Source organism: Bombina bombina, chromosome 4 (assembly GCF_027579735.1).
Source record: "Bombina bombina isolate aBomBom1 chromosome 4, aBomBom1.pri, whole genome shotgun sequence".
Taxonomy (NCBI): domain Eukaryota; kingdom Metazoa; phylum Chordata; class Amphibia; order Anura; family Bombinatoridae; genus Bombina; species Bombina bombina.
The window spans coordinates 106209114-106221815 of record NC_069502.1 but is presented as its reverse complement, the minus strand read 5'-3'; the positions used below and the strand labels follow the sequence as shown (position 1 = coordinate 106221815).

General features: G+C 36.9%; 1 protein-coding gene across 1 annotated transcript in view; it reads right to left on the bottom strand.

The window, feature by feature from the left end:
- LOC128655958 (cytochrome P450 2C5-like) overlaps positions 1 to 12702 on the bottom strand; it is a 127527-nt gene that overhangs the window by 32275 nt on the left and 82550 nt on the right. Inside the window, exons 6-7 of the mRNA XM_053709566.1 lie at positions 10935 to 11076; positions 2885 to 3069 (exon numbers count right to left, since the gene is read on the bottom strand). Coding sequence (XP_053565541.1) covers positions 2885 to 3069; positions 10935 to 11076 — 327 coding nt within the window. The remainder of the gene's footprint in view (positions 1 to 2884; positions 3070 to 10934; positions 11077 to 12702) is intronic.

Here is a 12702-nt window from a genome sequence, read left to right as displayed (position 1 = left end):
CAAACAACAGCTAGTAGCTTGTTCAATGGCAAGTTACCAGCTAAGAGCAGCCTCTTTTAGTCCAATTGTGCTTTTCACAGAGGGGAACTTTACTGAAGTTTATCAGTCTGATCTTGCCTAGCAAGATTCCAGGCAATCCTTTTCTGAACAAGGAACATGGCCACCCCAGATGATTGTTTTGGCCTTCTTGGGGCTTTCTCAGTGAGGTGTAGCCAAATCTCTCTAAGAAAATTGATAAGGGAAATCGGACATGGACTCTTTACCCAACGTTAGGGAGACTTTCCCAGGGTGATCATAAAAATGCATACAGAAAGAGAAGTGCTCTACCAGGAATGTAGCTTGTTCTATGGCAAGTTACCAGCTAGGAGCAGCCTCTTTTAGCCCAATTGTTGTTCACAGAAGATAAGTTTGCTAATGTATATCAGTCTTGTGGTCTCCCACCAGGAATAATTTACTCAGATGCCCCATATCTGGAATAGGCATTTGCCCAGGGGCCCTGTACCTGGAATAGGTATTTGCTAATTGAACATGCATCCAAAATAGTTATTTACCCACATTTTTAGCCTATTAACTACATCTCCCCAAATACAATGAAGAGAGTATAAAAAAGATTGACAGTATTTTGCAACCAATCAGCCTGCAGTTTTGAATTCCACCTTTTCTGCACTTATGGCTTTCTGAACCCTTAGGAAGCTGCCTTCTTTACATACAGAACATATGGCACTGTATTTCAGGGGTGGAACTACCATTGGTGCAGTAGCACCAGGGCCCTAGAGCTGGGGGCCCATAGTAGCCATTCTATACATAGATGTGTGCAGAATGCGTACAATCCTAATGCATGGTAGCTTTTTTTTAGTGCTGATCGCCAGATAGTTAATAAATCTATCTATATTTCTATCTGTTTATCTATCCTCCAAATTATTATGCAGCGCATATTATGCATGTATATTATTACTATTACTTACTACCGAGTTATTTTTGGGGGTTACTCCTTTACAAAATATACTCTTTTTGACATTTATGTGTCTATCTTTAGACAATTATCTTCTTAGTTACAGGAGTCACCTTTTTTATATCTATCTTGATGGTTCCAACAAAAGCTTTATTTCTGTTTTGTATTACTGTATTTTGTTTGATGAAGAATTAAAGGGACATTCTGGTCAAAACTGAAATGCACATTGATGAATTATATTTTTAAATAGAAACATATTTACAATATACATATATTGGCAAAAATGCTTCTAGAAAAAGCTATCACTGTTTTAGTGTTATTATTATTCCCTGCAAGTGCATGTGAAGCATAGCTAGATATTCTCAGTGCACCAGCATTTTAAATATTGCAGCTGCTCAAAGTGCCAGTGAGTTTTGCATGATGTCAGCAATTAACAAACTGAGTCATTACCAGATCATACAAACTCCTTAAGTTCTCTGAGCATGTGCTGTGTTTAAAATGCTAATGAAGTTCCATTCTGAAATTAAGAGCTTTTCAAAGTCCTTTTAGAAATGGAAGTGCAGAACACTGTTATATTCCACACAGCAATTGGCTGCACACTCTAGTGACCTATTTATAACTGTCCCTAATTGGCCACAGTAGAGAAGGTAACCTAAGTTACAACATGGCAGCTCCCATTGTTTTATAGACACTTAGGGGCCTATTTAACAAGGACATTGCGGATCATGTCTGCCGCACATCGATAAATGCTGACAGCGTATTCTGTCGGCATTTATCATTGCACCTTGTGCATTGTGAACTGCTGGTGCAATGCCGCCCCCGCTTGCACTTTCATAAATCAGCCACTAAAGCTTTACACTTATTTTGTCAATGTTTAGACAGTTAAAGAAAATGTAAAAAAAAAACATCTACATGTTATTCACAGACTAATCTTTTCTGTGAATGCATCATTCTATCTAGCATTTATTTAGGGCTTGATTACAAGTGGAGTGCTAAATTATTGTGTGCCCACAAATGCCAAATTTGCCCGTTTACAGACATGCGATAATAAACAAGCCATAACAAGTGGCTATTTATTGTTACCGCAAGCTCACTGTAACAATTAGCGGTTATAAAATTAACCAGAGATCAGATCTATGGTTAATTTTATAAATGTGCACCAAATGCCCCCAAAATACAGTATTGTTTTTTATAAAAAAAATAATGATAGCAACATTTTTTTTATTCTTTAATAAAATAACTGCACTAGGCAGTATTTTTTGGCTAAAGTTGGCGGGAGTGGGGTGTTAGAAAAAATATGGCACTGAAAAGTGTCTTTACATTGTTGTCTATGGGAACTGTGTGTTCTCAGTAAATATATATGTATATGCTTCTATTCATATATGTTTATGTATTAATATGTGTATTTACACATATTAACACATAAATATATACAGTATGTATACAATCATATACATATATATTTATATTTTCTGCTATCGCTGTGCTATTTACCCCTTCTCTGCGCTTAGGTTCTGATGCTGCCTCTAATGGCATTAGAACGAGGCTCCCATTGGATCCTATGGAAGTGCGCTCTTGTGAGTGCAATGCTTCCCAGCAATGCAAACATAAGTTCGAGTTTGCATTGCTGACAGTTTGTAATACCATTTCACATTAGCCACGCTGGTATTACACAGTGGAGCACAAATATCGCTTTCATGAAAGCGATATTTAGCGCTCCACTTGTAATCTGGCCCTTAGTGTTTAATGCCCCTTTAAGCTTTCCAGAATTGTTCTCATATATTAATTCCTAATTTAGTAATGTGTATTTTGTAAGCTAAGCAGTACATTTATACAAGCATACAATAAGAATACAGCTTTGCTTATGTTATTTCATAGATCAGCTATTTTAGCAAAAACATTTAAAAATATAGAAGCGATAACGTTACAAACCTTTGGTAGAAAATAACCTTTTAATACAACATCATGAGTAATCTCACGTGGACTAGTGGTTATTGCAATTTTACCAAATCTTTGAATTTCGTGAATTACAGCGTCAGTATACGGCATTTTTTTACGGTGTTCCATTTGAGGCTGGGCAGATCCAATCACTTTTTCAATTTCATTTTGTACATTTTCTGTAAGGATAAAATATATTTTGTCATTTTAAGGTATTTATTCAACTCTTTTAAGACGATGGGGCTAAATTATCAAATGGTGGGCGGACATGATTTGCTGTTAAATGCCGACAGCATATGCTGTCGGAATTTAACATTGCACAAGCAGTTCTGGTGAACTGCTTGTGCAAAGCCGCCCCCTGCAGATTCACGGCCAATCGGCCGCTGGCAGTGGGTGTCAATCAACCCGATTGTGTTTATTGCTGTCGGCAGGCTCTAATACCGCTGCTTCTTAACTGCTGTTTCCGGCGAGCCTAAAGGCTTACGCGGAAACAGGGGCATCAAGGGACATTCACCCCTTGATAAATCAGCCCCATAATGTGTAAAATTAAGGTTTGATAAATTAAAAATATTTGTAACATAAAAACATTTTGCCTGAGTGTTCTTCTGTATGATAAGCATGATACATTTTTGGATATCCTTATTTGTATATTAGATATTCCGCTACATAATTTTAGAATTTAACACATTTATCAAAAGGCTATTTCATAAATCAACTGCTCTTTCTCTAAAAAAAAATACTCTTATGTAAACTAGTCATTAATCTACTAGCAAGATCCCTGCTATTTATTTTTGAAAAAAATACTTTAATTTTCAGCTTTATTAAATACCTTAATATACTTGAAGTTAGATCATATCACCTCTCTCCTCTCTCTACCCTAAGTTGAATTTTTTAGACCATGCAACATTTTAGTAACCCTCCTTTAAACAATTTCAAGCATATTTAAATCCTTTTGAGGTTGCATTCTCCATGACTGTACACTGTCAGAAATACATGTGCAAAATTGTACCTTTAGTGGTACGCAAGCTTGTCACTGGGGCAGTACCCTCAATGGTACAGCCACTGTACCCTTTTACATGGATATATATATATATATATATATATATATATATATATATATATATATATTGGTACCCTTGCAGATTGTACCATTCAAAGGCAAACATGTACCTTTGGAGACTAAATTGGACCTCTATGGAATCATAATGTACCTTTACAAAATGGTGCAAATTTGGCCATTTAAGTGTATTGCCCCAGTGACAAGCCCTTTGGCAAACTTGTTCCCTCAAATGTATTAAATAACATTCAACTATGCATTCACCTACTGTGTTCTTGTTCAGAAAGTATGTAAGTATAGTTTTAAATAACAATAAATTCAAAAAAATAAATCTTCCAGTAGCCACACTGAACTATGATGATTTTCGTAAATGTAGCCAAAAAGCAGGTCCTAAGACTCTGCCCCTGAAATTCCTGAGAGAACCAGGCAAAACAAACTGTTCCATAAGGAGCTACTCAAAATGCCTTATTTAACTCTGTACTAGACTTTAACAACACACTATTTAACTTATGGTGACAAATGTCACATAAAACATATAGAACTAGATTACAAGTCGCACGGTATGGCTTTTCTGCGCGAGATATGGTCTTTGCACTCATAATGTTCATTGACTTGATATTACAAGTCGCCAGTTCAGTCTCTTCCCACGTGATATGTTTTTTTCTGCATCAATCCATTCCGCACTTGAAGATCTGTAGTTATGTGTTTTGCAAAACAATTTTTTTTCACAAAACACATAAAAAATACCTTACAAAGTACACTTACACCCATAAACTACACTATTTACCCCTAAACCACCATCCCCCCACATTAAAAACACACTAAATAAAACTATAAACCCCTAAACTGCCATCCCCATATTGCAAATTATCTAAATACACTATTAACCCCTAAACTGCCATCCCCTCACATCGCAAACACTTGAAACAACTAAATGTTTATTTATATATAGGGGCGCCCTAGATCAATGTGATAACTATACCAATTTGAATATGAGAGTATAGTGGACACATGTGATAACACTATATTAGCAAAAAACAATATTGCTTTGAGAACAGGGATACAATTAAAAATATAAATTAAAATAAAAAGTCCCATATATCAAGCAAATATAGCAATAAAAAAGGAATAAATGAATAAAAATATAAATAAAATAAGTAAAAGTCCCGTATATCAGAATATATTTTATAAACAAACAGATTGATTAGATGAAGTCCAGCTCCAGGCAGCTATCTGTTGGTGGATCATGGGCCAAGATCCAAGGATCAGTAATCTGCAGAAGAAAGGTAACAGATGCGCCACATAGCCTAGTATTGTATGTACTTGTGCGAAAATGTACAAGAAATGTTTCACTCACATGCATAAGCACCCCTCTTGGTGCAAATAGCAGAGGCTGGAATCAAACAGTCATCCAGCAGACTGGCCTCCGGTACAGCTCGTATCAGGATACTGTGTCCCAAAAGGGTTCTTGAACCATAAAAAATGGTGGAGGTAATAAATGGTATAATGACAGCAAGTGGAGACCGCATGAAGAGGAGCTCCCTGTCGATGCTCTGAAGAGGACAACCAATGTCGTCGCCGACCTCAACGAAAACTTCACAGCCGCCACCAGGATAAAGAGAGAAGATGGACCGCAGCTTGGATTAAGATTAAAGAAGATGGTCCAGCAATGGATGAAGATGGAGCACCGCCGGGATGAAGATGGAGAGCCGCCATTCATCATTGGTGACTACCGATTATGGGATTAATGTTATTTTTTTTTTTTTTTTTTTTTTTAAAGGTAGTAAGTATATTTTTATTTAATTTATATGTTTTTTAATTGGGGTTAAGTTAGAGGGTGTTATGTTAGGGGTAGCGGTTTAGGGGTTATTAGATGTATTTAGATACTTTGCGATGTGGGGGATGGCGGTTTAGGAGTTAATACATTTATTTAGTGTTTGCGATGTGGAGGGATGGCGGTTTAGGGGTTAATAGATGTATTTAGATACTTTGCGATATTGGGGGATGGCAGTTTAGGGGTTAATAGATGTATTTAGATACTTTGCGATGTGGGGGGATGGTGGTTTAGGGGTTAATAGATTTATTTAGTGTTTGCGTTGTGGGGGATGGCGGTTTAGGGGTTAATATATTTATTTAGTGTTTGCTTTGTGGGGGATGGTGGTTTAGGGGTTAATAGATTTATTTAGTGCTTGCGATGTGGAGTGATGGTAGTTTATTTTTATTTTAATGTATTTAGATACTTTGCGATGTGAGGGGGATGGCGGACTAGGGATTATTAGACATGGGGCTTATGGTAGGGTGTTAGGTTTTTGATCCACTTTTTTTTCCTCTATAGACTTTAATGGGGATGAAATGAAATGGTGATTTCACAATTGCGGGTGTAGCTGTTTTTTCCACATTTTTTCTCCATTGATCTCTATGGGGGAATACATGAATGCGCACACCAAGTTGGAACTTAGTTTTTGCGTGGTATGCGGCATAACATGCGCGTTAAATACTTTTTTTTACAAATTTGGAATAGTTTCGTAATGCAAAATGAGAAAAAAACATATGGCGTGCGGGATTTTCGCAAAGGATTAGCCGCACGACTTGTAATCTTGCTGATAGAAAACAATGTATTAATAAAATATAACTAACAAAATGAAGGGTATTCAGGGGAGGGATAAATGATTCAACTCACAACCATACATTTGAATTGTCCCCTTATGCAAAATCTATGCAATTAAGTTTTTTTCCCAGTACACATTTTGGTAATGAACCTTCTACCAATAGATGGCGCTGTGTTACACTATGTCCAATTTACTTCTATTATCTAATTTGCTTCATTCTTTATGTATCATTTGTTGAAGAAATAGCAATCTATGTGCAGACACCCAATGAGCAGCTACTGAGACTATTTAGATATGATTTTCAACAAAGGATGTCAACATAAAGAAGCAAATTACATAATAGAACTAAATTGGAAAGTTGTTTAAAATTGCTAAATCATAAAATAAAAAAATTGGGTTTCATGTCCCTTTAACACCGACACTGAGATACTGAGATCTTTCTATAAAATATTTAAGGGAACAGTAAAGTAAAAAAAAAATGTTCATGATTCAGATAAAACATGCAATTTTTATAATGTCCAATTTACTTCTATTATCAATTTGCTTTGTTCACATATGTATGTGTCTTTAGCAGTCTACTGTATTGCTTTCTGCTAGCTGAGACAGGGGCAAGATGTCATTTCTTGTCCATCAGGCGATTAGTAAATGTAGCCCGATAACTTTATATCACAATAAATAATTGATTTGCTCTAATCTGGACTTATTAAATATATTAAAAAAAAACATAAACGGCTAGATTACGAGTTTTTGTCGGTAAGGCTTGCGGGGCTAACGCTCCTTTTTTTCTAACCGCTCCCTTAAGCCAACACTGGTATTACAAGTTTTCTGCAAGCCGGCGTTAGCCTCAGAAAAGTGAGTGTTGAGCAAAATTTAGCTCCACATCTCACTGTAATACCAGCGTTGCTTACGGTAGCGGTAAGCTGGCTAAACGTGCTCGTGCACGATTTCCCCATAGGAAACAATGGGGCTGAGCTGGGTGAAAAAAAACCTAACACCTGCAAAAAAGCAGCGTTCAGCTCCTAACGCAGCACCATTGTTTCCTATGGGGAAATACATTTTATGTCTGCCCCTAACACCCTAACATGAACCCCGAGTATAAACACCCCTAATATTACATTTATTAACCCCTAATCTGCCGCCCCCGCTATCGCTGACACCTACATTATAATTATTAACCCCCTAATCTGCCGTTCCGGACACCGCCGCCACCTACATTATACTTATGAACCCCTAATCTGCTGCCCTCAACATCGCCGACTTCACAGCCGCCACCAGGATAAAGAGAGAAGATGGACCGCAGCTTGGATTAAGATTAAAGAAGATGGTCCAGCAATGGATGAAGATGGAGCACCGCCGGGATGAAGATGGAGAGCCGCCATTCATCATTGGTGACTACCGATTATGGGATTAATGTTATTTTTTTTTTTTTTTTTTTTTTTAAAGGTAGTAAGTATATTTTTATTTAATTTATATGTTTTTTAATTGGGGTTAAGTTAGAGGGTGTTATGTTAGGGGTAGCGGTTTAGGGGTTATTAGATGTATTTAGATACTTTGCGATGTGGGGGATGGCGGTTTAGGAGTTAATACATTTATTTAGTGTTTGCGATGTGGAGGGATGGCGGTTTAGGGGTTAATAGATGTATTTAGATACTTTGCGATATTGGGGGATGGCAGTTTAGGGGTTAATAGATGTATTTAGATACTTTGCGATGTGGGGGGATGGTGGTTTAGGGGTTAATAGATTTATTTAGTGTTTGCGTTGTGGGGGATGGCGGTTTAGGGGTTAATATATTTATTTAGTGTTTGCTTTGTGGGGGATGGTGGTTTAGGGGTTAATAGATTTATTTAGTGCTTGCGATGTGGAGTGATGGTAGTTTATTTTTATTTTAATGTATTTAGATACTTTGCGATGTGAGGGGGATGGCGGACTAGGGATTATTAGACATGGGGCTTATGGTAGGGTGTTAGGTTTTTGATCCACTTTTTTTTCCTCTATAGACTTTAATGGGGATGAAATGAAATGGTGATTTCACAATTGCGGGTGTAGCTGTTTTTTCCACATTTTTTCTCCATTGATCTCTATGGGGGAATACATGAATGCGCACACCAAGTTGGAACTTAGTTTTTGCGTGGTATGCGGCATAACATGCGCGTTAAATACTTTTTTTTACAAATTTGGAATAGTTTCGTAATGCAAAATGAGAAAAAAACATATGGCGTGCGGGATTTTCGCAAAGGATTAGCCGCACGACTTGTAATCTTGCTGATAGAAAACAATGTATTAATAAAATATAACTAACAAAATGAAGGGTATTCAGGGGAGGGATAAATGATTCAACTCACAACCATACATTTGAATTGTCCCCTTATGCAAAATCTATGCAATTAAGTTTTTTTCCCAGTACACATTTTGGTAATGAACCTTCTACCAATAGATGGCGCTGTGTTACACTATGTCCAATTTACTTCTATTATCTAATTTGCTTCATTCTTTATGTATCATTTGTTGAAGAAATAGCAATCTATGTGCAGACACCCAATGAGCAGCTACTGAGACTATTTAGATATGATTTTCAACAAAGGATGTCAACATAAAGAAGCAAATTACATAATAGAACTAAATTGGAAAGTTGTTTAAAATTGCTAAATCATAAAATAAAAAAATTGGGTTTCATGTCCCTTTAACACCGACACTGAGATACTGAGATCTTTCTATAAAATATTTAAGGGAACAGTAAAGTAAAAAAAAAATGTTCATGATTCAGATAAAACATGCAATTTTTATAATGTCCAATTTACTTCTATTATCAATTTGCTTTGTTCACATGTGTACGTGTCTTTAGCAGTCTACTGTATTGCTTTCTGCTAGCTGAGACAGGGGCAAGATGTCATTTCTTGTCCATCAGGCGATTAGTAAATGTAGCCCGATAACTTTATATCACAATAAATAATTGATTTGCTCTAATCTGGACTTATTAAATATATTAAAAAAAAACATAAACGGCTAGATTACGAGTTTTTGTCGGTAAGGCTTGCGGGGCTAACGCTCCTTTTTTTCTAACCGCTCCCTTAAGCCAACACTGGTATTACAAGTTTTCTGCAAGCCGGCGTTAGCCTCAGAAAAGTGAGTGTTGAGCAAAATTTAGCTCCACATCTCACTGTAATACCAGCGTTGCTTACGGTAGCGGTAAGCTGGCTAAACGTGCTCGTGCACGATTTCCCCATAGGAAACAATGGGGCTGAGCTGGGTGAAAAAAAACCTAACACCTGCAAAAAAGCAGCGTTCAGCTCCTAACGCAGCACCATTGTTTCCTATGGGGAAATACATTTTATGTCTGCCCCTAACACCCTAACATGAACCCCGAGTATAAACACCCCTAATATTACATTTATTAACCCCTAATCTGCCGCCCCCGCTATCGCTGACACCTACATTATAATTATTAACCCCCTAATCTGCCGTTCCGGACACCGCCGCCACCTACATTATACTTATGAACCCCTAATCTGCTGCCCTCAACATCGCCGACACCTACATTATATTTATTAACCCCTAATCTGCCGCCCCCAACGTCGCCGCCACCTACCTAAAATTATTAACCCCTAATATGCCGACCCAAACGTCGCCGCTACTATAATAAATTTATTAACCCCTAAACCTACGACGTTGGGGACAGCAGATTAGGGGTTAATAAAATGTAACTAGTGTTTGCGAGGCGGGAGTGTGGCGGTTTAGGGGTTAATACATTTATTAAAGTGGCAGCGATGTCCGGTCGGCAGATTAGGGGTTAATAATTGTAGGTAGGTGGTGGCGACGTTGGGGGCGGCAGATTAGGGGTTAATAAATATAATGTAGGTGTCGGCGATGTTAGGGGCAGCAGATTATGGGTTCATAGGTATAATGTAGGTGGCGGCGATGTCCGGTCGGCAGATTAGGGGTTAAACAATTTTATTTTAGTGTTTGCGATGTGGGGGGGGGCTCGGTTTAGGGGTTAATAGGTAGTTTATGGGTGTTAGTGTACTTTTTAGCACTTTAGTTAAGAGTTTTATGTTCCGGCGTTAGCCCATAAAACTCTTAACTACTGACTTTTAAATGCAGTAGAAGTCTTGACAGGTGAGGGTCTACCGCTCACTTCTTCCAAGATTTGTAATACCAGCGTTAGGCAAATCCCATTAAAAAGATAGAATACGCAATTGACGTAAGGGGATTTGCGGTAGCCTCTAGTCGCGGAAGAAAAGTGAGCGGTAGACCCTTTCCTGCCTGACTCGTAATACCAGCGTTAGGAAAAAAGCAGCGTTGGGACCTCTCAACGCTGCTTTTTAATGCTAACGCCAAACTCGTAATCTAGGCGAAAGGTAACATAAAATATTTTCTTACTTTGTATTTCAGGATATTTCATCATAATCAGAAACCCCCAACGCAGAGTCGTAGATGTTGTCTCCATTCCAGCACCAAATAAATCACTCACAAGATGCACTAGATTTTCATTGCTGAAATATTTTCCATTAGCTTTCTTTTCCTGAATTTTATATATAATACAAATGAAAATGAAACAAATATGCAACACATATTTTAAATATATTACAGTTAACCAAAACTATCTGCACTTTATCTAAATCCAAGAAATGTAAACTGTAAGGGTTAGATTGCAAGTGAAATGGAATCAATAGTGCAGGTAGAATTATCTTTTGTGCAACCTTGTGCAAAGAATAACACACCATCTGGTATTATAAATGTATGATTAAATATTTAAAGGGACAGTCTAGTCAAAATTTATTTTTTTATGATTCAGATAGGGCATGTAATTTTAAACAACTTTCCAATTCACTTTTATCAACAAATTTTCTTTGTACTCTTGGTATTGTTTGTTGAAAGCTAAATTACAGCTTATATGCTAATTTCTAAGGCCTTGAAGGCCACCTCTTATCTCAGTGCCTTTTGACAGTGTTTCACAGCTAGATGGTGCTAGTTCATGTGTGCAATATAGATAACATTTTGCTCCTGTGGAGTTATTTATGAGTCAGCAGTGATTTGCTAAAATGCAAGTCTGTAAAAAAACTTGGTTATACAAAACTGGGGAATGGATAATAAAAGGATTATCTATCTTTTTAAACAATAACAATTCTGGAGTAAACTGTCCCTTTAACCAAATCTTTTTAGCACGCCTTATACTTTTAATTGATAGTGCAGAAAGTTATATTAGTGAGTTTATTGCACTCGTATTACACTTAAATTTATGAGCACAAAAATAGAAGCTCTATTGATTATGCTCGGGTGATGTTAATGCACAGTAGCGCTAATATTTTTGTCTACTACTTGTAATCTAGGCCTAAATTGGTTCCAACAACTAAATGCAAAGTAAAAATACATACTGTGCACCCACACTCCAAATAAAAACTATATATAATACACTTGATGATGTTATGATATACACATAACATCACCAGGTGCTGCACACTATTGCATCTCAATAAAATCTTGTAATGAGAAATAACACAGAAATATAGGACATTTAAATGGTTCAAGGTGCATAATACTGCTTCATCGTTCTAAGAATTTAAGGTATGTAGCAAAGCATGTGACGGAGCAAACAATTTAGAAAAAGGATTACACGATAAACCCCATCAGGTTTCCAAGTATATACAGGTGGCCCTCGTTTTACAACGGTTCAATTTACACCGTTTCAGAATAACAACCTTTTTTCCCCAGTCATGTGACTGCTATTGAAAAGCATTGAGAAGCAGTGCATTTATTAAAATAGCAAGTAGGTGGAGCTGTCCGCTTGTGTTGCAGCAAAGCCAAGCAAGCTGAAATTAATCAGTTTAACCAAACCTGAGCTATCAAGCAGATTTCAAAGGAACAAGATCTTCCTGTCTATAAATCAGTCCAGATTGGAATGCATAGAAAGAACTGTTTGCAGAAAAATGCAAGTGAAGTCTGTGTTGTTTGATTATTTTATTAGGTTTATAATGCTGTTTAGCAAATGTTTTTGTTCATTTAACTTAGTTTAATTATATATTCTGTGTTGTGTGATTATTTTATTAGGGTTATAATGTTGTTTAGCATTTAAAATCTTCATTTCAAGGCTTTAAAAATAATGTATTAGGTATTACTTATGACAATTTTGAGAGGGGCCTGGAACCTA